Source organism: Python bivittatus, unplaced genomic scaffold (assembly GCF_059951505.1).
Source record: "Python bivittatus isolate LINGU-HERP-01145 unplaced genomic scaffold, Pbiv_v1 ctg000020_np1212, whole genome shotgun sequence".
In the NCBI taxonomy this organism is placed as follows: Eukaryota; Metazoa; Chordata; class Lepidosauria; order Squamata; family Pythonidae; genus Python; species Python bivittatus.
The window spans coordinates 14,377,462-14,396,603 of NW_028277030.1; the positions used below are offsets into that span (position 1 = coordinate 14,377,462).

Genomic DNA, 19,142 nt, shown 5'->3' on the forward strand with positions numbered 1-19,142 from the left:
GGATAAAATATTTTCATGGATTATTTTCAAGTCCAAAGAACCAAATTTAACATTTTTAAAAATTTAGATCCATTGATGTTCCATTGTTGGATATTCTAATTCCATAAGGCATAAACTTCAGTAATTTCAACTTTAAAAATATATTTCAGTTGCTGATATAATTTTGAAGTTGGTTTAATTTCAGAAACAGAAACACTTAAAAAAAATGATAGTATCTCAGGCTTCTTTGTGGCAACTAGGGTGTCTAGTCCACATTGAGAAATCAGCACATGGTTAAGTTGATAATATTGGCACTGATGTGTTTTTCACAAGAAAATTCTGTTACTGTTGAAAACCTTTAAAATCAATTACCTTGTAATGATTATTTTAAGGATTTTCAACAAATACAAATAGAATTTTCTTTGCCTAATACAAATCAATGCCAATAAAATAAACTTAAGCAAGTGTTGATTTCTTAATATCCAACTATTCCAGGCTCCACCCAGTTGAATGTCTTCCCACCTATTTTTAAAGTTAAAAATTGATAACTCAGTATCAAACCCTAATTTACATCCCAATAAAGCTGAAAATGATAGTATCTCAGGCTTCTTTGTGGCAACTAGGGTGTCTAGTCCACATTGAGACTATCTTAACTGCATGTAAGCCAGGAAATGAAAGACCTCGTTTGCTATATATTGACCCAAGAAATAGCCAGGAGCCTAACAGAAATAGATAATACCTTTCAATTAAGTCCATAAAGGTTGATATTCACTTAAATTCTCATTCTAGTTAAATGTAAATGATAAAATACATGCCTAATCATATTTTTGAAAGTCTGGTAAATTAAAACCTCCTTCTTCAAAAGACAGTCTCAGCTTAGCCAAAAGAATTCTTGGTGGCCTGCCACATCAGTCTAAAACAGATCCTGTGAACATAAATAAAATAAATGTATACTCTATTTGTAGGATGATATACCCATCAAAGATTATGCTCAAAATCCTACAAGCTAGGCTTCAGCAGTATGTGAACCGAGAACTACCAGATGTACAAGCTGGGTTTCGAAGAGGCAGAGGAACTAGAGATCAAATTGCCAACATTCGCTGGATCATGGAGAAAGCATGAGAGTTCCAGAAAAACATCTACTTCTGCTTCATTGACTATGCAAAAGCCTTTGATTGTGTGGATCACAACAAACTGTGGCAAATTCTTAAAGAGATGGGAGTACCAGACCACCTTACCTGTCTCCTGAGAAATCTGTATACCGGCCAAGAAGCAACAGTTAGAACCGGTCATGGAACAACCGATTGGTTCAAAATAGGGAAAGGAGAATGGCAAGGCTGTATACTGTCACCCTGCTTATTTAACCTATATGCAGAGTACATCATGAGAAATGCCAGGCTGGAAGAATCACAAGCCGGAATTAAGATTGCAGGGAGAAACATCAACAACCTCAGATATGCAGATGATACCACCCTAATGGCAGAAAGTGAAGAAGAACTAAAGAGCCTCTTGATGAGGGTGAAAGAGGAGAGTGCGAAAGCTGGCTTGAAACTCAACATTAAAAAAACTAAGATCATGGCATCTGGACCCATCAATTCCTGGCAAACAGAAGGGGTAGAAATGGAAGCAGTAACAGACTTCCTTTATTTGGGCTCCAAGATCACCGCGGACGGAGACTGCAGCCATGAAATTAAAAGACGCTTGCTCCTTGGGAGGAAAGCTATGGCAAACCTAGATAGCATATTAAAAAGCAGAGATGTCACCTTGCCGACAAAGATCCGCATAGTCAAAGCTATGGTTTTTCCAGTAATAATGTATGGCTGTGAGAGCTGGACCATAAAGAAGGCTGAGCGCCAAAGAATTGATGCCTTTGAACTGTGGTGCTGGAGAAGGCTCTTAAGAGTCCCCTGGACTGCTAGGAGGTCAAACCAGTCAATCTTAAAGGAAATCAACCCTGATTGCTCATTGGAAGGATTGATAATGAAGCTCAAGCTCAGATACTTTGGTCACCTAATACAAAGAGAGGACTCCTTGGAAAAGACCCTGATGCTGGGAAAGATTGAAGGCAAAAGGAGAAGAGGATGGCAGAGGATAGCATCACTGAAGCAATGAGCATGAAACTGAGCAAACTCAGGGAGGCAGTGAAGGACAGGGAGGCCTGGCGCGATATGGTTCATGGGGTCACGAAGAGTCGGACACGACTTAACAACTGAACAACAACAACAATATGCATCAAATAGGTATACCCACAAACATAAGCTTGCATCATTTTCCAATTCTGATTATAAATACATTTTTGGAGGACTACTTCTACCTCATTGAAAATCCATAACAAGATTTAGATCACTAACAATTAAGTGATCAAAAGACATAGTAAACAGTTTTGAAAAACATCTATGAAACACTTCTACTTAATTTTTTGAGGATTGTAAAAGTTTACCATAGCAATATGTCAATCAAATGTCTTCGAATAATAATAAAATGTCCATTATCTACACATTCTTAAACCTTATAAATATTTATATATTTGTTAAATAAAATCATGACTCCAGCTGCCTTAGTATTATTACCACTAATATTGCTAAACCCACCCAACCAATACAGGACACCAACATTTTTTCATCATGGAAAATATGTGTAAAAGGATAACATCCTGTCAGCCCTTCAAAGTAGGCCATGTCACGAGACTGACAAAAAATACTAGAACTTGAGTTTACATTGGTACAATAGCAGAATCTTGAAAGTCTGGCAGTGTTTCCCCTCCCCTTCCTCTTATACCAAAGAGGGTCAAGGCAGGGCAATGTTAAGTTTCTTTCTCCCCTTTTCTTGTTTCCCCACGCTGAGCTCATATTTTGCTAACAGTCACCATAGACCTTCTCCAAGGCTATCTCTGCTCCTCTACACCTCTTCACTGTGTAGCCTTTTAAAACAATTTTTAAGCTTAACAATATTACACGTACCTTTAATATTCCCGCTTAATAACCAAAGCATTGAAATGTAATAAAGTAAATAAAAAAGGGTAAGATGTACTTAATGGCAAAACATAAAATGATCATAGATATAAAAATCCTGACCTATCTAATAATAATAATAACTGGTATACTTGGGTAAATTAAAAAAAAAAACTAAATATAAAAAAAATCTTCAGAAATAAAAGGATAAACAAAAAACATAAAACAAGTACAAAATAAATTACTTCCAAGGAGACTCATTTATATTTATTCATTTAAAAGATTTATATGGCCGCCTACCTTAAAGCACAACTCTGGGTGGCCCACAACAACAATAAAACCACAAACACAATAAGAACCATAAAAACAAAACTAAAACCTGGCACCTCAGTCATCCTCCTGGGATGTCCCAAGAAACCATTCATAGGCTCCCATCACACTCTACCTCTATCTCATTCGCTACCTAACCCCACTCTTCCCTTTTGTAGTTCCATTCAGCAAACAAGTGCCAACATCATTACTAAAACCAGAATGAGGCTGGAAAAGCAAAATACAAATAAAAGACAAAGATGGGCAGCCATGTAAGTCTTATAAATAAATCAATACATAAATTCAACTGGATTAAATAAAATTTTGGCAGTATGACCTTAGGAACCTGAAATTATAGAAATGAAGAAATCTTTCTTTACTACTCAAGTGGAACAGAACTACAGCAGACAGAATTTTTAAAAGATACAACTTAGTGAAACCAAAATATAATAACCTTACATTATTCTTTTGCAGAGGGATCAAATACAAATACCAACCTTCTTAAACACTATGGCTTCTTCTTCCCATACAGGATTCACAGCATTGCCTTGAGATGTCTTCGTCTTGAGAGCTTTTCGTCTCGTATCCACAGGTAGCCCAAACATATCCACTTCAACGTAAGTTCCAACTTTTTTGTCAGAAAGTAACTGCCCAGAAATGACCTAGAAATGAAAGGTTTAGACATTCTATTAACAAACCTCTGCTGCAATACAATACACAATAAGCGACTTGTTTCTTAATATGTGAAGCTTACAAACAAGATAAAATGTATAATGTGATTTGGTTTGAGGGGAGTCTACCATCAGTCCCTTGCCATAGACTGATCACTCTCTGACTGCCTTGGAAGGCGGCCATCAGGGAGCTAGGACCCATTTGATTGGTCCATCCCAGGCACTCAGATGGGTTTCAGAGGGAGCTCGTTCCTGAAGGTCTGGTGCACAGTTCAACTGAGGCCTTGGATCGGACCAGGCCTATGGGGCTCCCCTCAGTTTACAGAAAAGCTTTGAGTGATGAAAGGACAGAAGAGACACCTAGAGTGCCACTGGAGGAGGTTCAGTATCATCAGTATGCTGATGATACTCAATTATAGATCTCTACCCTGGGCTGACCAAGTGATGCTACTGAATTTCTTTATAAATATAAATTAGAGGAAACTGGAATTAAAATTGCTGGGAGAAACATAAATAACCTCAGGTATGCATTTTGATAGATGGAAGCAAGCAAGGCTTAAGTAAGTAAGTAAGGCTCTTGTTGAAGGTAAAAGAAGAAAATGCAAAACTTGGTCTGCTGCTCAATATTAAACAAGTAATTAAGATTATGTCAGTGGTCAGTGCCAATACAAACAAGCAGAGAAGAAGCAGTAAGAGACTTTTTATTTCTTAATGGCTTGGTTTACATGTTGCTCCATTCAGTTTGCATACGTTATATTTCAGGATCAGGGTCCCCAGTTATGGAATTCCTTTTTTTTTTTGCTCTGGTGTTACAAATCTTTGGATCCATTTAAGAGACTTGAAAGCTATCTGTTTAATAATCCTGACTGATTCATGGAAGTAGTTGTGAATAGATGTTGAAAATGGCAGTTAGTAAAATTAGATGATAGTGCTATCCTGTTGTAAACCTTATTAGTAGGATTATAATCCAACACCCAGATGGCAGGGTGTTGGATTATAAGAAAAAGATTTTACACCTGTATAAGTATTAGTTTTATAGCGATTACAAATATTTATAACTATGTTATAAATGTATGTATGACTTTATGTAAGAGTTTGCTTTACATATATTGTTTAGTTAATTGCAAGAGATCAACAGGTAGACTCAAATTTCTATTTCAATGACTGGCCAACCCACAGAATTTGATAATTGGCATAAAACCTGCTTAAAAGTATAAGGGTAAAAATGTATTAATTATTTTAACCCATGTAGACAGATTTGTTCTAAATCCAGAGTAGAGCCTTAGATAAATCCAAAATGGTTTAACATTCAACTAGAATATTCTGAGCCATCTGATGAGAGAATATGAAATTGGAGAATGGCATGTTCCTCATTGTATAAGGACTGATCTGTGTCAAAATCTACCTATATTTTAAAATTATATATAAAATTATATATAAAATGACCTATCCCCCTTTTTCTTGCTTGTATTACCAATACAGATTTGGGTATGACCTCTCCATCTAACATATGATCTTCACAGTACAAAACTCCTGATGGAATATGTGAGGCACTGAGAAGTTTCGGATAATTATTTTTTATTATTAGTTCATAAAAGGATACCATGCTTTGTGCCTATAAGCCTTCACGTGTTTTCTTTGGAACAGAGTGATGGGATGTCCTGACTTTTAAGGTTACCTGTGAGATGAAATATTGTTCTTCATATATGAAGTCCATATAGTGACTTCATTCTGTCTCATAGCTACTTCTTTTCTCTAGATGCTTTCCTTCTTGCATTCAGATTTAACTTCTAAATACGTATGCTTACTCACTCTAAGCTTGTTATGGCTTTGTGGTTGTAGCTGGTTCTAAGACTTATCTTTTTTTATCCTGGAGCATTAGACTGATCAAGATGAACCGTTTTCCCATATTCATGACAGCACATCCTTATTTTGTGGTGATCTAACTTGATTTGTAAGAATAGGATAAAAAGCATATTGAGTATCCTATGATCGATTTTGGAATGACATCCTTGGAAAATCCCAGTGGGTTGGTGATCCTTTGCCTGACACACCCTAACAGCAAAGGCCATCAATGTCATGATCCTGCCAATTTCCTCTCCAGCTGGTAAATATTTAGTGCCATTTTCCTCACATTTGAAATTGTGATTTGATTAAGCCCATCAAGTCAATGTCGACTCTTAGCAACCACATAGATAGATTTTCTCCATGACAATCTGTCCTTAACCTGGTCTTTCAGGTCTTCCAACAGTGCATTCAACACCACTGTAACTGAATCTATCCACTTTGCTGCTGGTTGTCCTCTTCTCTTTCCTTCCACCTTTCCCAGTCATAGAGCCTTCTCCAGAAAGCTGGGTCTTTGCATAATGTGTCTGAAGTAGGATAATTTGAGCCTGGTCATTTGTGACTTGAGTGGAAACTCTGGGTTGATTTGTTCATGATCCATTTGTTTGTTTTCTTGGCTGCCCACGGTATTCTCAGGAACCTTTTCCAACACCAAGTTTAAAAGCGTCAATATTCTTTCTATCCTGCTTCTTCAAAGTCCAACTTTTGCTTCCATTGAGTGTCACAGGGAATACCATAGCTTGCATGACTCTGATCTTTTAGGTAAAGGTACATCACAGCATCAGAACATTTTTTCCAAGGTTTTCATGGCTGCTCTACCAAGTGCTAGTCTGTGGCTTATTTCTTGACTACTGCTTCCTTTACTGTTGATGATTCATCCTAAAAGGCAAAAGCTATCCACCACTTTCATATCTTCATTATCAGTTCTAAGGCTGGTTGTTTTACATGTTATCATTAGTTTGGTCTTCTTTATATTTAATTTTAGCCCCCTTTTTTTACTGTGCTCCTTGGCTTTTATTACTAGAGCTTGCAGATCCTTTGCATTTTCATCTATCAAGGTAGCATCATCAGCTTAGTGCAGGTTGTTGATGTTTCTTCCTCCAATTTTAAAACCACACTCATCTTCTTCCAACCCAGCTTCCCTTAATACAGTGGTACCTTGGGTCACGAACGCTTCTGTTCATGACGAATTTGGGGCATGAACAGCTCCGTTCACAAAATTTTGCCTCCGTTTGCGAACGCCGGATCGGGTGACGAACAGGATCCGCGGCCATTTTCCCTGCCGTGACACGTGGTCGTGGCTTCCTGTAGGGAGGGGGACTCTCCCTCCAAGCAATAACCGCCTCCCCACCCGCCTTCCTGTCCTCCACGCCAGAAGTCACGTCGAGCAAGGTTAGCGTTCTCTCTCTTCGTACTGTATTTTGTTTCATATTTTTGCGGTTTTAAAAAAAAATACATATGGTTCAGAACGGATTAACCGTAATTACATTGAACCTTATGGGGACATTTGATTCAGGACGCGACCAAAATCGGGTCGCGACCAAATTCGGAGGGGTCAGAATGGATTAACCGTATTTCCACTGAACCTTATGGGAAAATTTGATTCGGGTCGCGACCAGAGTCGCAGAACGAATTAAGTTCGTGAACCGAGGTACCACTGTATATATTCAGCATATACAATAGGTTGAACAAATAAGGGGAGAGTATACAGCCTATTTAAAATGGTAGGTAAGTTAATTAAGCTTGTTTTCTTGTCCCAATATGTGTATCACCCTCTTTCTTCAGTTGGGGGCACAATTTTTACTTTTCTGGTTACAAATATCTGGATGTGACTTGTTCAGTATACTTAAAACAGTAATAACAACTTGCATATATGAGATTCACACTTAAAAAAATGGGAATCAGTTTCTAAGTGCATGAGATGTTATTTTGGTGTTTCATGTTCAAGGTGTTTATACAATTTAACAGTATTAGATGAGCAACTGCATACTTACCTTTACAGACAAAGTGTTTGCGACTATTCCATCCACAATACTTTCCGTAAATGGATCAAAATGCTTGTCTGGTCTTCTCATGAATTCCGGCTTTAGCCTGTACCCACTTTTGCCATTATATTCATACATCCCCATATTTATTTGCATAGACAAATCTAAATGAAAAAAAAATCCTGTTATGGGATACTACACAAATAAATATTAATGGCACAATAGAGAAAACCTAACAAAATTGACAAAAGAATCACACTGAAACAGTCCAATTGCATGGACTAAAACCAGCTGGATGAAGAGACCTCTTAGTCTTTGTCTATGGCCTGGTTACATTATGTACTGAAAAATTTAAAAACACACACACACACCCCATTATCCTCTCCACACAGCTGAGAGAGATTCTATTTAAATTCTGTTCTAATTTTTATTTGGATGAAAGGGAGGGAGAGACAATGTCACCTGCCTCACTATATGTTTGGCAGTTGTAACTAAGCAGAAATGATGTGGTCAGCTGCTAGAGACACATCCCTCTGATAATTAATAATTGCCGACTGTGCTACCAAACTCATTAAAACCACATGCCACTTTTAATAATGTAGCTGGTGCTTTCATGTTGAGTTCACACACACTGGTCTTCTTTGAAAATATGGATTCTCAGCATTGAATTGGTAATACAGTTCTGAATCAGGTAAATGAAAGGCTTTCTACATCATCATGTTTGAGATTCTAGTAGGGAACAGAAACAAATGAAGAATCACTTGCCAATATTAATTTCCTACCATCTATATTCACAAGTTCTTTACTGTTCCTATTTATATGCTTATTATATTTTCCCAATCAAATATATTGCTGTTATTAATATATGTTCCTTGTTTTAATATCACTATGGAGTGAGGATCATAAAGTCCATCAAAGAAACATTAAGAAAACCAACCTGTTTTTAAAAGGACTAATGAAATAAATGGGAGTTCTGATTTGCTTAAAAAGATTCTATTTACAGACATTGCTTATTCAAGCGAAAGTTTTTAAGAAGCAATTGGTTTCAGCAGAAGTATGCATGCCACTCTTCAGTTTCTTTAACTTTTCACAAACTAGGTTCTTCATTATCCAATATTCTTCATTATCAGAAAACGTACAGTAACATGAAGCTTACCTACAGTTTGGAAGTTAAGAGCAACCATTTGACAGCCTGCATTCCAGAAGAGCTGAGGCATGTAATTTGAGGAATCAACACGTGTCCCTTTTGGGTAAATTCGGCTCAGCTGCATTTTATTATACCTAAATTGTGAGTGGTTAAGATAAAATACAACTGGAGAAACTACTAGATTAAAAGTTTACACAACAAATTGCATGTACCTACTTTTTGTAATAATGATGTGATGCAACAGTCAGCCCATGGCTTTCTCTTATTACTTACTGTTATCATCTTGATAGGTAGAAAGAGAACTGATTCTGAGAACCTTAAGAAAGCAGATTCTGATCTGCATTATGAGTATGTTTGACAGAAATTATTGTGGGAAAGAACAAAAAACAAAAACAAAAGAACCCAAACTTCTTTGCTGCCCAAGGCCATATTGTGGGTGGCTAAGGTATCCAGCACTCACACATCATCATCCGTGCAGTTGTGACATAGTGAGCCTTGTCACTCAGAAGCAAGTAAGTGTATGAACTGGTGCTTCTACAAAGAGGCGATGCATGCGTGAGCGCCACCATACCTGGCACTAGAAAAGCCTGAAAAATGGCTGCCATCATGTAATGGCATTGGCTTCACAGTCCCACAAAGTGCTGGTTTATAGAATCAGAAGACTGAAAAGACACTGTGAATTCTGCCTTGTACCTATGTCAAATATCTATGTCAAATTTTTAAAGTTTTGCTGAGAACTTTTGACTCTTCATAACATAAAATATTTGATAAAATATAATAGCAGCAAAGAAAAAGGTTGGTAGAATCCAAGGACTAATCTTTTTTCTTGGACAGATCCTGGAAATAAATCTACAAAACTCAGGGTGAATAAATGGATGAATTAAAATATTCCAAAAGACTATATATTTTGGAACAAAATTGTTGCTCAGTTGACACAAAGCATGATAAATGGGAGCAGGAGGAAGACTATAATATCACTACTGGAAGCCTGGAAAGCTTCCTCATAATAGTGGAGTCCTAATCCAAGATTGTTAAGTTTGACTGGCAGCCATTCTTCAGAGTCTCCAGCAGTAATTATGTTTCTCATCAGCAATTACTGTATTTGTTTTGGTTTTAATTGAAGATGCCATGGAGCAGCAATCAAATTTATATCATCTGCTCTATGCTAAATTTTATCCGTGTAGAATCCACTCTGGGGAACTTTAGATATATCCACAATATATAATTGATAAGCACTTAACTAGGAATGTAAACCCCATTCATCTCTTTCTTGCTCTTGTTTTCTAAGTTCCAACTGAAAAGGGTGAATACTTTTGTGGGAAAAAAATGCATTTGATATATTTATCAACATCTTTTTGCTATCCAAAAAGCGGGTGCTGCATGTCATGTTTCTTCAACCTAAATTAATCTTCAATAACGGTCCTCAGCAGCCTCTATTCCTCAGGTTCGAAAAGTTTTTCTAAGATATTTTTCTCAATTTCAAAGATACTCCACAAACTCAACAGGAGATTTTGTGAGCTGTTCAAGTGCTTTGGTTTCCACAAAGGAAGACATTTCAAAACTCTTGTTCCGTTCTGTAATTTAAAAAAGAAAAAAAAGAAAAAAGGAACAGATTTGAACTCATCACAAAAAAATTATTTAGGATTATGTTTTGTGTTACCGAACAAAAATAAATCCATGCAGAATCACACCAAAGATTTATCTAGTTCAGCATTCAGTTCCCACAGAGATCAACTCTAAACCCAAGAATCCCTGTAAGTAGGAAAAATACATAACAGTTTATGCTCTGGCAGCAGAGGTCAGTGCACTTCAGATATTGAAGACAATAGCCAACCCTGTTTGCAGTTATCAGTACATATTTTTATCTGTCCCCCCATCAGTTTACATTGGATGAGCCTAGTTTTTAATAATATGACTGGGGGGAAACTCCCAGGCAACCATTACCTAGACCTGCAGTATTCAAATTGTGTTCCCCGGAGCACCAGGGTGCCATAAAATCATCCAGGGGTTAATGGCTACAGTGAAATTGTAAGATTTTTATTACTTTGTTTCATTTAAAAAAGAGAAGTCTGTGACAAGGTATTACATGAAACATATTTATTAATTATTTCTGCACTGATTTTTCACATTGAGAAAGATTTCTCAGGTAACTCAAGTCTGAAGACCACTGATCTAGACCAATGATTTGCTTATTTTCAAACTGTCCATAAGATTTGTTTTTAATCTCCATTACTATTTGCCGCATTATTTAGGGTCCCTTCCTTTTTTCTTGAAAGTATCAGTGAGTGACCCCAAATTAATTAAATAATGTTTTACAAAATAAAAAGCAACAAAACATAGTAATAACTAAACTTCTGGCAATAATCTAAAAATGCTGCCAGTTATGCTGCCAGTTACATAAAGTAGGCAAACATATAGCTCTGCCTTAAAGATACAGGTATTCCTCGGGTTATGACGGCAATAGGGACTGGAATTTCCATTGCTAAGCTATGCGGTTGTAATGTGTGATGTCACGTGACCCCATCATTTAGTGATGGTAATCCCAGCAGTCCCCATTGCTGTCATTAAGCAAGGACCTCACATGGCCATGATGTGGGAAGATGTGCTGAAACCACATCTCATGCGAGCAGGCTGGGGGTAAGCAGGTGCCATGGGCGGGCACTATGGGGCTCCTTGGGAGAAAAAGTGGAGGGAGCTGGAGCAACTTGCTCCAGCTTGCAACCTCCTGCCAGCTTCCCCAGTGACTTTGCTTGTGGGAAGCTGGCAGGGAAGGTTGCAAACGGCGATCCCGTGATCATGGGATGCTGCAACTGTCTTAATTGCAAGCTGGTTGCCAAATGCCTGAATTGCAATCAGGTGATTGCAGGGATGCTGTGATGGTGCAACTTTGAGGACCAGTTGTGAGTCCCCCTTGTTCAGCGCTGTTGTAACTTTGAACGGTTGCTGTATGAGTGGTCGTAACCCAAGGACTACCTGTAACAAAGATGTAACATTTGTTGCTAATTAAAAAAAATAAAAATAAAAAAGCCAATTACACAGGGAGAAAAAAAATACATGTGCATTTTGTGTATGATTACCAGAAACTGTATGATTAAAAACAGTGTTCAAGGCCTGTACCCTATAAGTAATTTTTTTTAAAACACAAGTAACAGTCTAAGCATAGCCTAGCTTTGAATGTCATTTTTAGAGTAATTATATGAGTTACATTTTTTGCAGTTATAATTTTGATGTAAGCATTGCAGATATGTCATTTCTATCATTTACATTTCTATACTGAAGAAGAGGATTTTCCTTGAAACACATCAGGACTGAGATTTTGTAATAAAGTATTGCCACAGCATGTTTCTTTCTTCTACCTCTGCCTGACTAGGTGGGTATCCTGTCTATGGTCATGAAGGATAAAAGCTAAAAGAGATGGGGTCTCACTTTCACAGAGCCTCTGTAAATTTTGTTTCTGTCTCCAAGGGGGAAGGAATAGTTAACTCACCAGGAAGCTGTTTGAATGATACAGTTGATCAAGGTGAGTTTGTTTAGCCCTAAATAGTCATAGGGGTGTTTCAGACGAAAGCTAATCTCCTCTGGGTTGTTTGGATCAACTCTGTGGGTCAAAGTGCTCAAATGCAATGCTATCTTCTTCCCTTGACCAGTTATGAGTGCTGCATCAATAAAGCCCCAGAGTGACATCACCCCCACTCATGTATTATTTCTTGTATTTTCTGTAGCGTTTATATATCTATGTCCAACTAAGTACTCTGACTCTTCCTCAGCAGTGAAGGCTACTAGCAAAGACATAACCAGGCAAACACATGCTGTCACTTTCCAAATGCCTTTAACATTTGCATTTTCCCCTGGGGCCCTTTGGCCTCTTTTAAAGACTATTATGTGTTATTGAAGGTTTCTGCCCTATTTTAATCCTGTCCCTTTTGGGCAATCAAAAACATATCCACTTTCATTTCAAAGCAAAACAGAAATCCCCAGGTCATGTTAACATTAAAGATTCAGTTGAAAACCTGCTTAGTTTGGCACAGAAATTAGTTTATTCTCAACTTTGAAACAGGTTTGTTACCAATTCTAGCTATCAGCCATTTTGACAGTGTCCTAACTAGCCAAGAGTTACATTATATCCGAGAGTTAAACTATGTTTAAATTAAAAGGAAATGTTATAGATTCAGCCAGTGGTAATCATAAATAGTTTACTATCAGATTTTGCAAGAAGATTGCATAAACTTATAAATTGGATAGCTTCAAAGTTGACTTGAGTTACCACCTTAATCAGGAGGAGTAAACTGATTAAGGCTTGGGTTGTTTATCAGTGACAACCAAGTTCTTTTCTGAGAAAAAAATAACAATGGATTCCCTGTGTTAGATTCTATGTGTCCATGAAATGGTTATTTCTTGCAGTGACCACCATATACCCATTCTGTTTGTCTACACGTTGACACCCAGCACCAGCTCTTGGTCCTGAGGAGTAAGAAGGCCTGGCTGTCCTCTATCTGCTCCCCTTAGGTCCAATGCATACCACTACCCAAGAAAGAAGGCAAGTTGACTGGAGGCTGCAGTTGCTAGAGAGAATGCTTGTTTGCTAGAGAGACACCAAGCGGCCTGACCCTTTGGGAATTACAGTGAGAAGCAGTTAGAAGCCTGATGATAGGAACCCCTGACACTAGCATTGCTGGCTCTTGAGACCTATAGGAATAACTAATGCTTCAAAGCACCTGCCGCTAAGTGGGGTGGGACAAGAAGTAAGCTGAGAGCCAGCAGCACTCAGGCCAAAAGCATCACTCAAAACTGCTCAGCTTCAAGCCCCCAAGCCCTACACAGAGCCTGTTAATGTGTGGGAAGGGCAGGAAAAAAAGGGATGGGTTTGAAACACTAGGGCTATAAGAGGGCTTTGCCCCCTCACTCTGGCAATGAGCAACCAAAGATCTTATCTAGCCCAAGAGTGTCTGAGAGACCTTGGGTAATGCATTGAGCAGTGGAAAGTCAGGAGGTCAGTGATTTATTTGGACCGGAGGAGCCTGAAAGGTGAGAGAAATGAGCAGGCAGAAGTTTGTAATAATGCTTCATTAAGCGATATGTTATGCAATCCCACAAAAGATAGACAGAGAAGATGGATACAAGGAAGTTGCTTGGCAAGATTAAAAAAGCAGATTGTAAGACTTTTGGAGAATGAACAAGGATGGTATCATACAGATCTAAAATAGGTCAGGCTCTGGAATGAGATGATCAGTTTGCACCAAAGACTATAAAAAGAGGTGGAAAGAACTGTTTTCCTTTTGAAACTACGTGGCAGCCATTATTTTTGTTTCTGTCTTTATCGCTCATCAAAACATGAGTTTTAGGCAGAGAAAGAGAAAAAAAACCATACATAATTATTATAAATAAGATGTTTCTATTATTAGGCAGAAAGGAAAAGATTATAGGTGGACAGACAAAATTTATATTTACTTCGTATCAGCATTTCTTGATGTTCTCATTCTCAGTTAATTTTATTATTGCTAGCCTTGGGCATATTTAGTCATAGAAACAGATATTCTGAGAAATAAAAAACAATGAGAGAATATTGCAGGGAATGCTTTAAAAATGAGCATAAGATAAAGGAGATGGGAGCAATTAGAATTTATTTATCATATTTATTTACTGGGTTTTTGTAATGATTACAATTTAAGAATTAAGAAACATTTGTCCCACCCACTTAATGATAGGGCTTGGCATGTAAAAAAACCCTACATATTCCTGGGTTCATTTATTCCCATTCACTGTGCATCCACCTTACTCTTCAATAACACTAATTTACATCTGGACTCAGCAAAGTTTTAATGATATCAGTTTTTTTGACAGAAAAATTTAGCAGCTTCAAAAGAATTTGCTCCCATTAGATTTGTCTGAAATAAGCCACTGGTTGCACACATGCAACCCCCAAAATGATAGCATTATTTCAACTAACTCCCTGCATGGCCTGTTAGCTTGTAGTGCTGAAGGTGCCTGCCTATCCTAATAATGCCATGAGCTATCCTGTTGCAAGTGTGTGCTCTTAATGGGCAGGTCATACACAAACTAAATACAGTCCAGTTGAAAAGGAAAAGGCAACCCACTGTAGTAAGAAAACTAAATGGCAATGTCAACGGAGGAACCTACTGGGGAAGAACAGAGGGTAAGTATCACTGGTCCTTATGATATAGCTGGATTAAAGGGGAAAGGATGTGCTTGGAGATAAAAGGAAATTTCAGTGCTACAAAGATATGCATAACACTGGTACACAAAATGTTAGAATCATGAATCAAGGCAAACTTGACATTAAAGCAAAAATGTAAAGACGGACAATTAAAAGAATCAGCTAACTGAACAGACTGGAATCGTCACTTCACAGCAGAGAGCATCAGATCTTCTGCAAGTAAATCCCAGAAGAAATGGAGCAGCCATGTTATCAAAAGAGGGTCAAAGTTGGTGCTTAGATACAATTTAAAAGATGGCTGAATGAACTCAAGTCCAAGGCAAATGTATGTATGTATGTATGTATGTATGTATGTATGTATGTATTTACTAAATTTATATGCTGCCCATCTCCCCAAGTTGGGGAGTAATCAATCAATATTACAGTGATCCAAGTCTATCTTCCAATCATAGATACAGGGAAAAGTGGCTTGCTTCTCCTGCTTCTGAAATACCACTCCCCATTTGGCCCCATCCATATTCTGCTCAAGAAAAACATTGAAAACCTGACTTTTTGAACAGACTGTGGCCTGAGGTTGTCATCTCACTGGGTAATTAGTGATGAGACAGGCTTGAAATTGTGTATGTACTTCTGCAAAGTGATAGCTTTTTAATTGTAACTTACTGTGAGCCTCTCCAGTTTGGCTGCCTTGTAAAATAATAAAATAAAAATAAAGCTTTTCTATGGCTACTTGCACTACAGGTAGTCCTTGGGTTCTGGTGGCAGTTGGGATTAGAATTGCTGTTGCTAAGTGATGCAGTCATAAAGCGCGATGTCACGTGACTGCATCACTTAGCAACAACAATCCCAGCAGTCCTGGTTGCTGTTGTAACCCCAAGAAGCATGGATCATTAAGTGAGAAGTGGCAGGAGTCCCAGGTAAGGAGGACGGGGGTGCTGCAGGGGCATGGGGGAGGGTGGGAGGGGCTTCTATGGTGCCACACAAGCACAGGAAGGTGGTGGGGTGGAGGGCATGGTGCAGGAAGGTCAGGGGTGGAGGGTGTGGCATGGCGCAACCACAGGAAAGCTGGGGGGGACTTACCAAAGGGACTTGCAACCTTCCCTGCCAGCTTCCCCATTGACTTTACTTGTGGGAAGCTGGCAGGGAAGGTTGCAAATGGAGATCATGTGACTGTGGCTCCCTTTGACACTGTAATTGCAAGCTGGGCACCCAAGTGCCTGGATCGTAATCATGTGACTGCAAGGGTGCTGCGATGGCTGGAACTTCGAGGATCAGTTGTATGTCCATTTTTTCAGTGCTGCTGTTACTCTGAATGGTTACTGAATGAATGGGCGTAAGCTGAGGACTATCTGTATATTGTTTACACAACAGCAAAAAGGATGTTGTACTAATTACAGAATGCTTCAAATGATGCCTATGAAATTTTAATCACTGGACATTCTGGAAAGTGAAGTAGGCTCTAGAAAATATTACTCTCAACAAAACTGCAACAGTTGATGAAAAACCAATAGTACTGATTAAAAGCTTACAGAATGATGCAGTTCAAGTGTTACTTTTAGTTTGTAAGCTGGTATAGAAAACATGGCAGTGGCCAAGGGACTGGAACAGATTTATGTTCATTACACCCTACTCAAAAAAGTGCTAAAGAATACTAAAATTACTGAAGAATGGCACTTATCTCACATGCTGATTAGATAATATCAAGACTTTGTACTCCAGAATTCAGCAATACATGGAATAATTCCATGTATGAGAACTGACAGATGGATAAGCTGGATCCAGAAGAGGCACCAAAATCACATTGCTAATATCTAACAGATAATTGGGAAAAGAAAATGTCAACATTGTCATCTTATTTATATGCAGAATATAACATTATAAATGCTGGACTAGAAGAAATAGAAATAAGAATTAAAGTTGCTACAAGAAACAAAAAACCTCAGAAATGCTGATAATACCACTTTGACGGCTGGAAATGAGGAAGACTAAAGAAATCTTTTGTTGAAGGGGGAAGTATAGAAACCCATCTGTTTGTTATTGTTATTTCTTTTAAAAGTAAGATGATATCAATAGGCAGTTTCAACTCAATACAAATAGGATGAAATACAGGTAGTCCTTGGGTTACAACTGCAGTTGGGACTGGAATTGCCATCACTAAGCGATGCGGTTGTAAAGTGCGATGTCAGGTGACTATGTTGCTTAGTGATGGCAGTTGCCATCCTGGTTGCCGTCATCAAGAGAGGACTGTGTGGGTTGTTAAGTGAGAAACTACCAGCTGGCTTTCCCATTGACTTTGCTTGTGGGAAGCTGGCAGGGAACATCAGAAATTGCGATCATGTGACTGTGGGAATGCTGTAATGGCAGAATTCTGAGGACCGGTTGTAAGTACCACTCATTCATTGCCATCATAAGTTTGAACAGGTGGTTCATCTGTAGAGTAATAATAGTCTTAATTACCCTAGACTCAAAAAATCACAGGGATAGTGAGACTGTAGCCATGAAATAAAGAGATGTATGCACCTTAGGAGAAAAACAATGACAGATCTAGACAAATATAGAAGTGCAGAGATATTACACTGACAACTAAGTATGTATTTTAAAGATCATTGTTTTCCATACTGGGTCATAGGGCTGTGAAAGCTGGAGCATGAGAAAAGCTAAATAAAGAAAAAATGATGACTTTCAATAATGGTGCTAAAGAAAAAAGTTCAAACTCAAATATTAATGATGAAACTAAAACTTAGGGAGGAAGGGTTGATACATAACGCAAAGGCAAGAGTCACTGGAGAAAACCCTGATATGCTTGGAAAAAACAAAGTACAGGTAGTCCTTGCTTAACAACCACAATTGGGACCAGAATTTAGTTCGCTAAGCGATGCGATCATTAAGCGAATCATCATGTGACCAGACCTGATTTTACAACCTTTTTTGCAGTGGTCGTTAAGGGAATCACCACGGTCTTTAAATGAATCATGCAATCGTTAAGTGAATCATGTGGTTCCCCATTGCTTTTGCTTGCCAGAAGCTGGCTGGGAAGATCGTAAATAGTGATCATGTGACCCCGGGATGCTGCAACTGTCGTAAGTGCGAGCTGGTTGCCAAGTGCCCGGATTGTGATCACATGACTGCAGGGGGGTGCTGCAACAGTCAGAACTTTGGGCACTGGTCGTAAGTCACTTTGTAGTGCCGTCATAACTTTGAACAGTCGTTAAGCAAGGACTACCTGTAACATGAAAAACAGAAGACAAGGTGGCTAGATACTATCACCGATGACACACATAGAACATTGCAAGAATTCAAAGACAAAGCCACTGCTGAAAATATGTCCATTGAGGTCATGAAGTATGACAAGTGACTGAATACCGCCACCAATGTTCATGTGCCCATGAGTTATAAATAAATCTATGGAGACTGATGAGACCAAGAGGGGCTTTTCACAATCTGGGTTGTAGATGCTTCATTGTGCAACTTCCAAATATATATATACACACACATGTGTGTGTGTATACACACACACACACACAGTATTAATAATTATTATATTGCTCTTTGTGTAATTCATGTTCTCTTGAAGAATAAAGATCATAACATATAATTTTGTGATTAACCAACACTGTGCTTATCTATATACAACTTTTTCTTACAAACTATTTATTTATTTATACCTGCCACAATCCTAAGGGACTCTGTGGTTTACAGAAAGTATAATAAACAATTCAAACATCAATGATTGACTTAAAATAATAAAACAAATAAAATAAACATGGATCATGGCATTACCCCAAAATGCCCTCTGGAAGCACTTAAATTTCAGCTGCTTCCAGAAGGCAGTTGTGGGAATTTCCACTGGGGGCCATTGCAGAGGGCCAGTGCTGCACCATAGCACCCTGAGGCCAACCTTGTCTCAGCTAAGCAGAGACAGGCCTGGTCAATACTTAGGCGGGCAGGGGGAGACCATTAGAGAATAACAGAACAATATGCTAGTCTGAGAAGTTAAAAAACTATCTGAAAAGAGATACTGTAGAGATGAATCATTGTTGCCAAGAAAATGATATGTGTCTATGTGTCACTAGGAATCAA

General features: G+C 38.3%; 1 protein-coding gene across 8 annotated transcripts in view; it reads right to left on the reverse strand.

Annotated features, from left to right (window-relative positions):
* Positions 1 to 19,142, reverse strand: part of PLCB1 (phospholipase C beta 1) — a 454,738-nt gene that overhangs the window by 95,883 nt on the left and 339,713 nt on the right. For all 8 annotated transcript variants that reach the window (XR_015795036.1, XM_088134740.1, XM_088134715.1 and 5 more), the window contains 4 exons: positions 10,377 to 10,461; positions 8,897 to 9,021; positions 7,750 to 7,904; positions 3,737 to 3,901 (listed from right to left, as the gene is read on the reverse strand). Coding sequence is in view for 7 of the 8 variants with exons in the window: in XM_088134740.1 (XP_087990866.1) it covers positions 3,737 to 3,901; positions 7,750 to 7,904; positions 8,897 to 9,021; positions 10,377 to 10,461 (530 nt within the window). In the remaining variant the exon portion in view is untranslated. The remainder of the gene's footprint in view (positions 1 to 3,736; positions 3,902 to 7,749; positions 7,905 to 8,896; positions 9,022 to 10,376; positions 10,462 to 19,142) is intronic.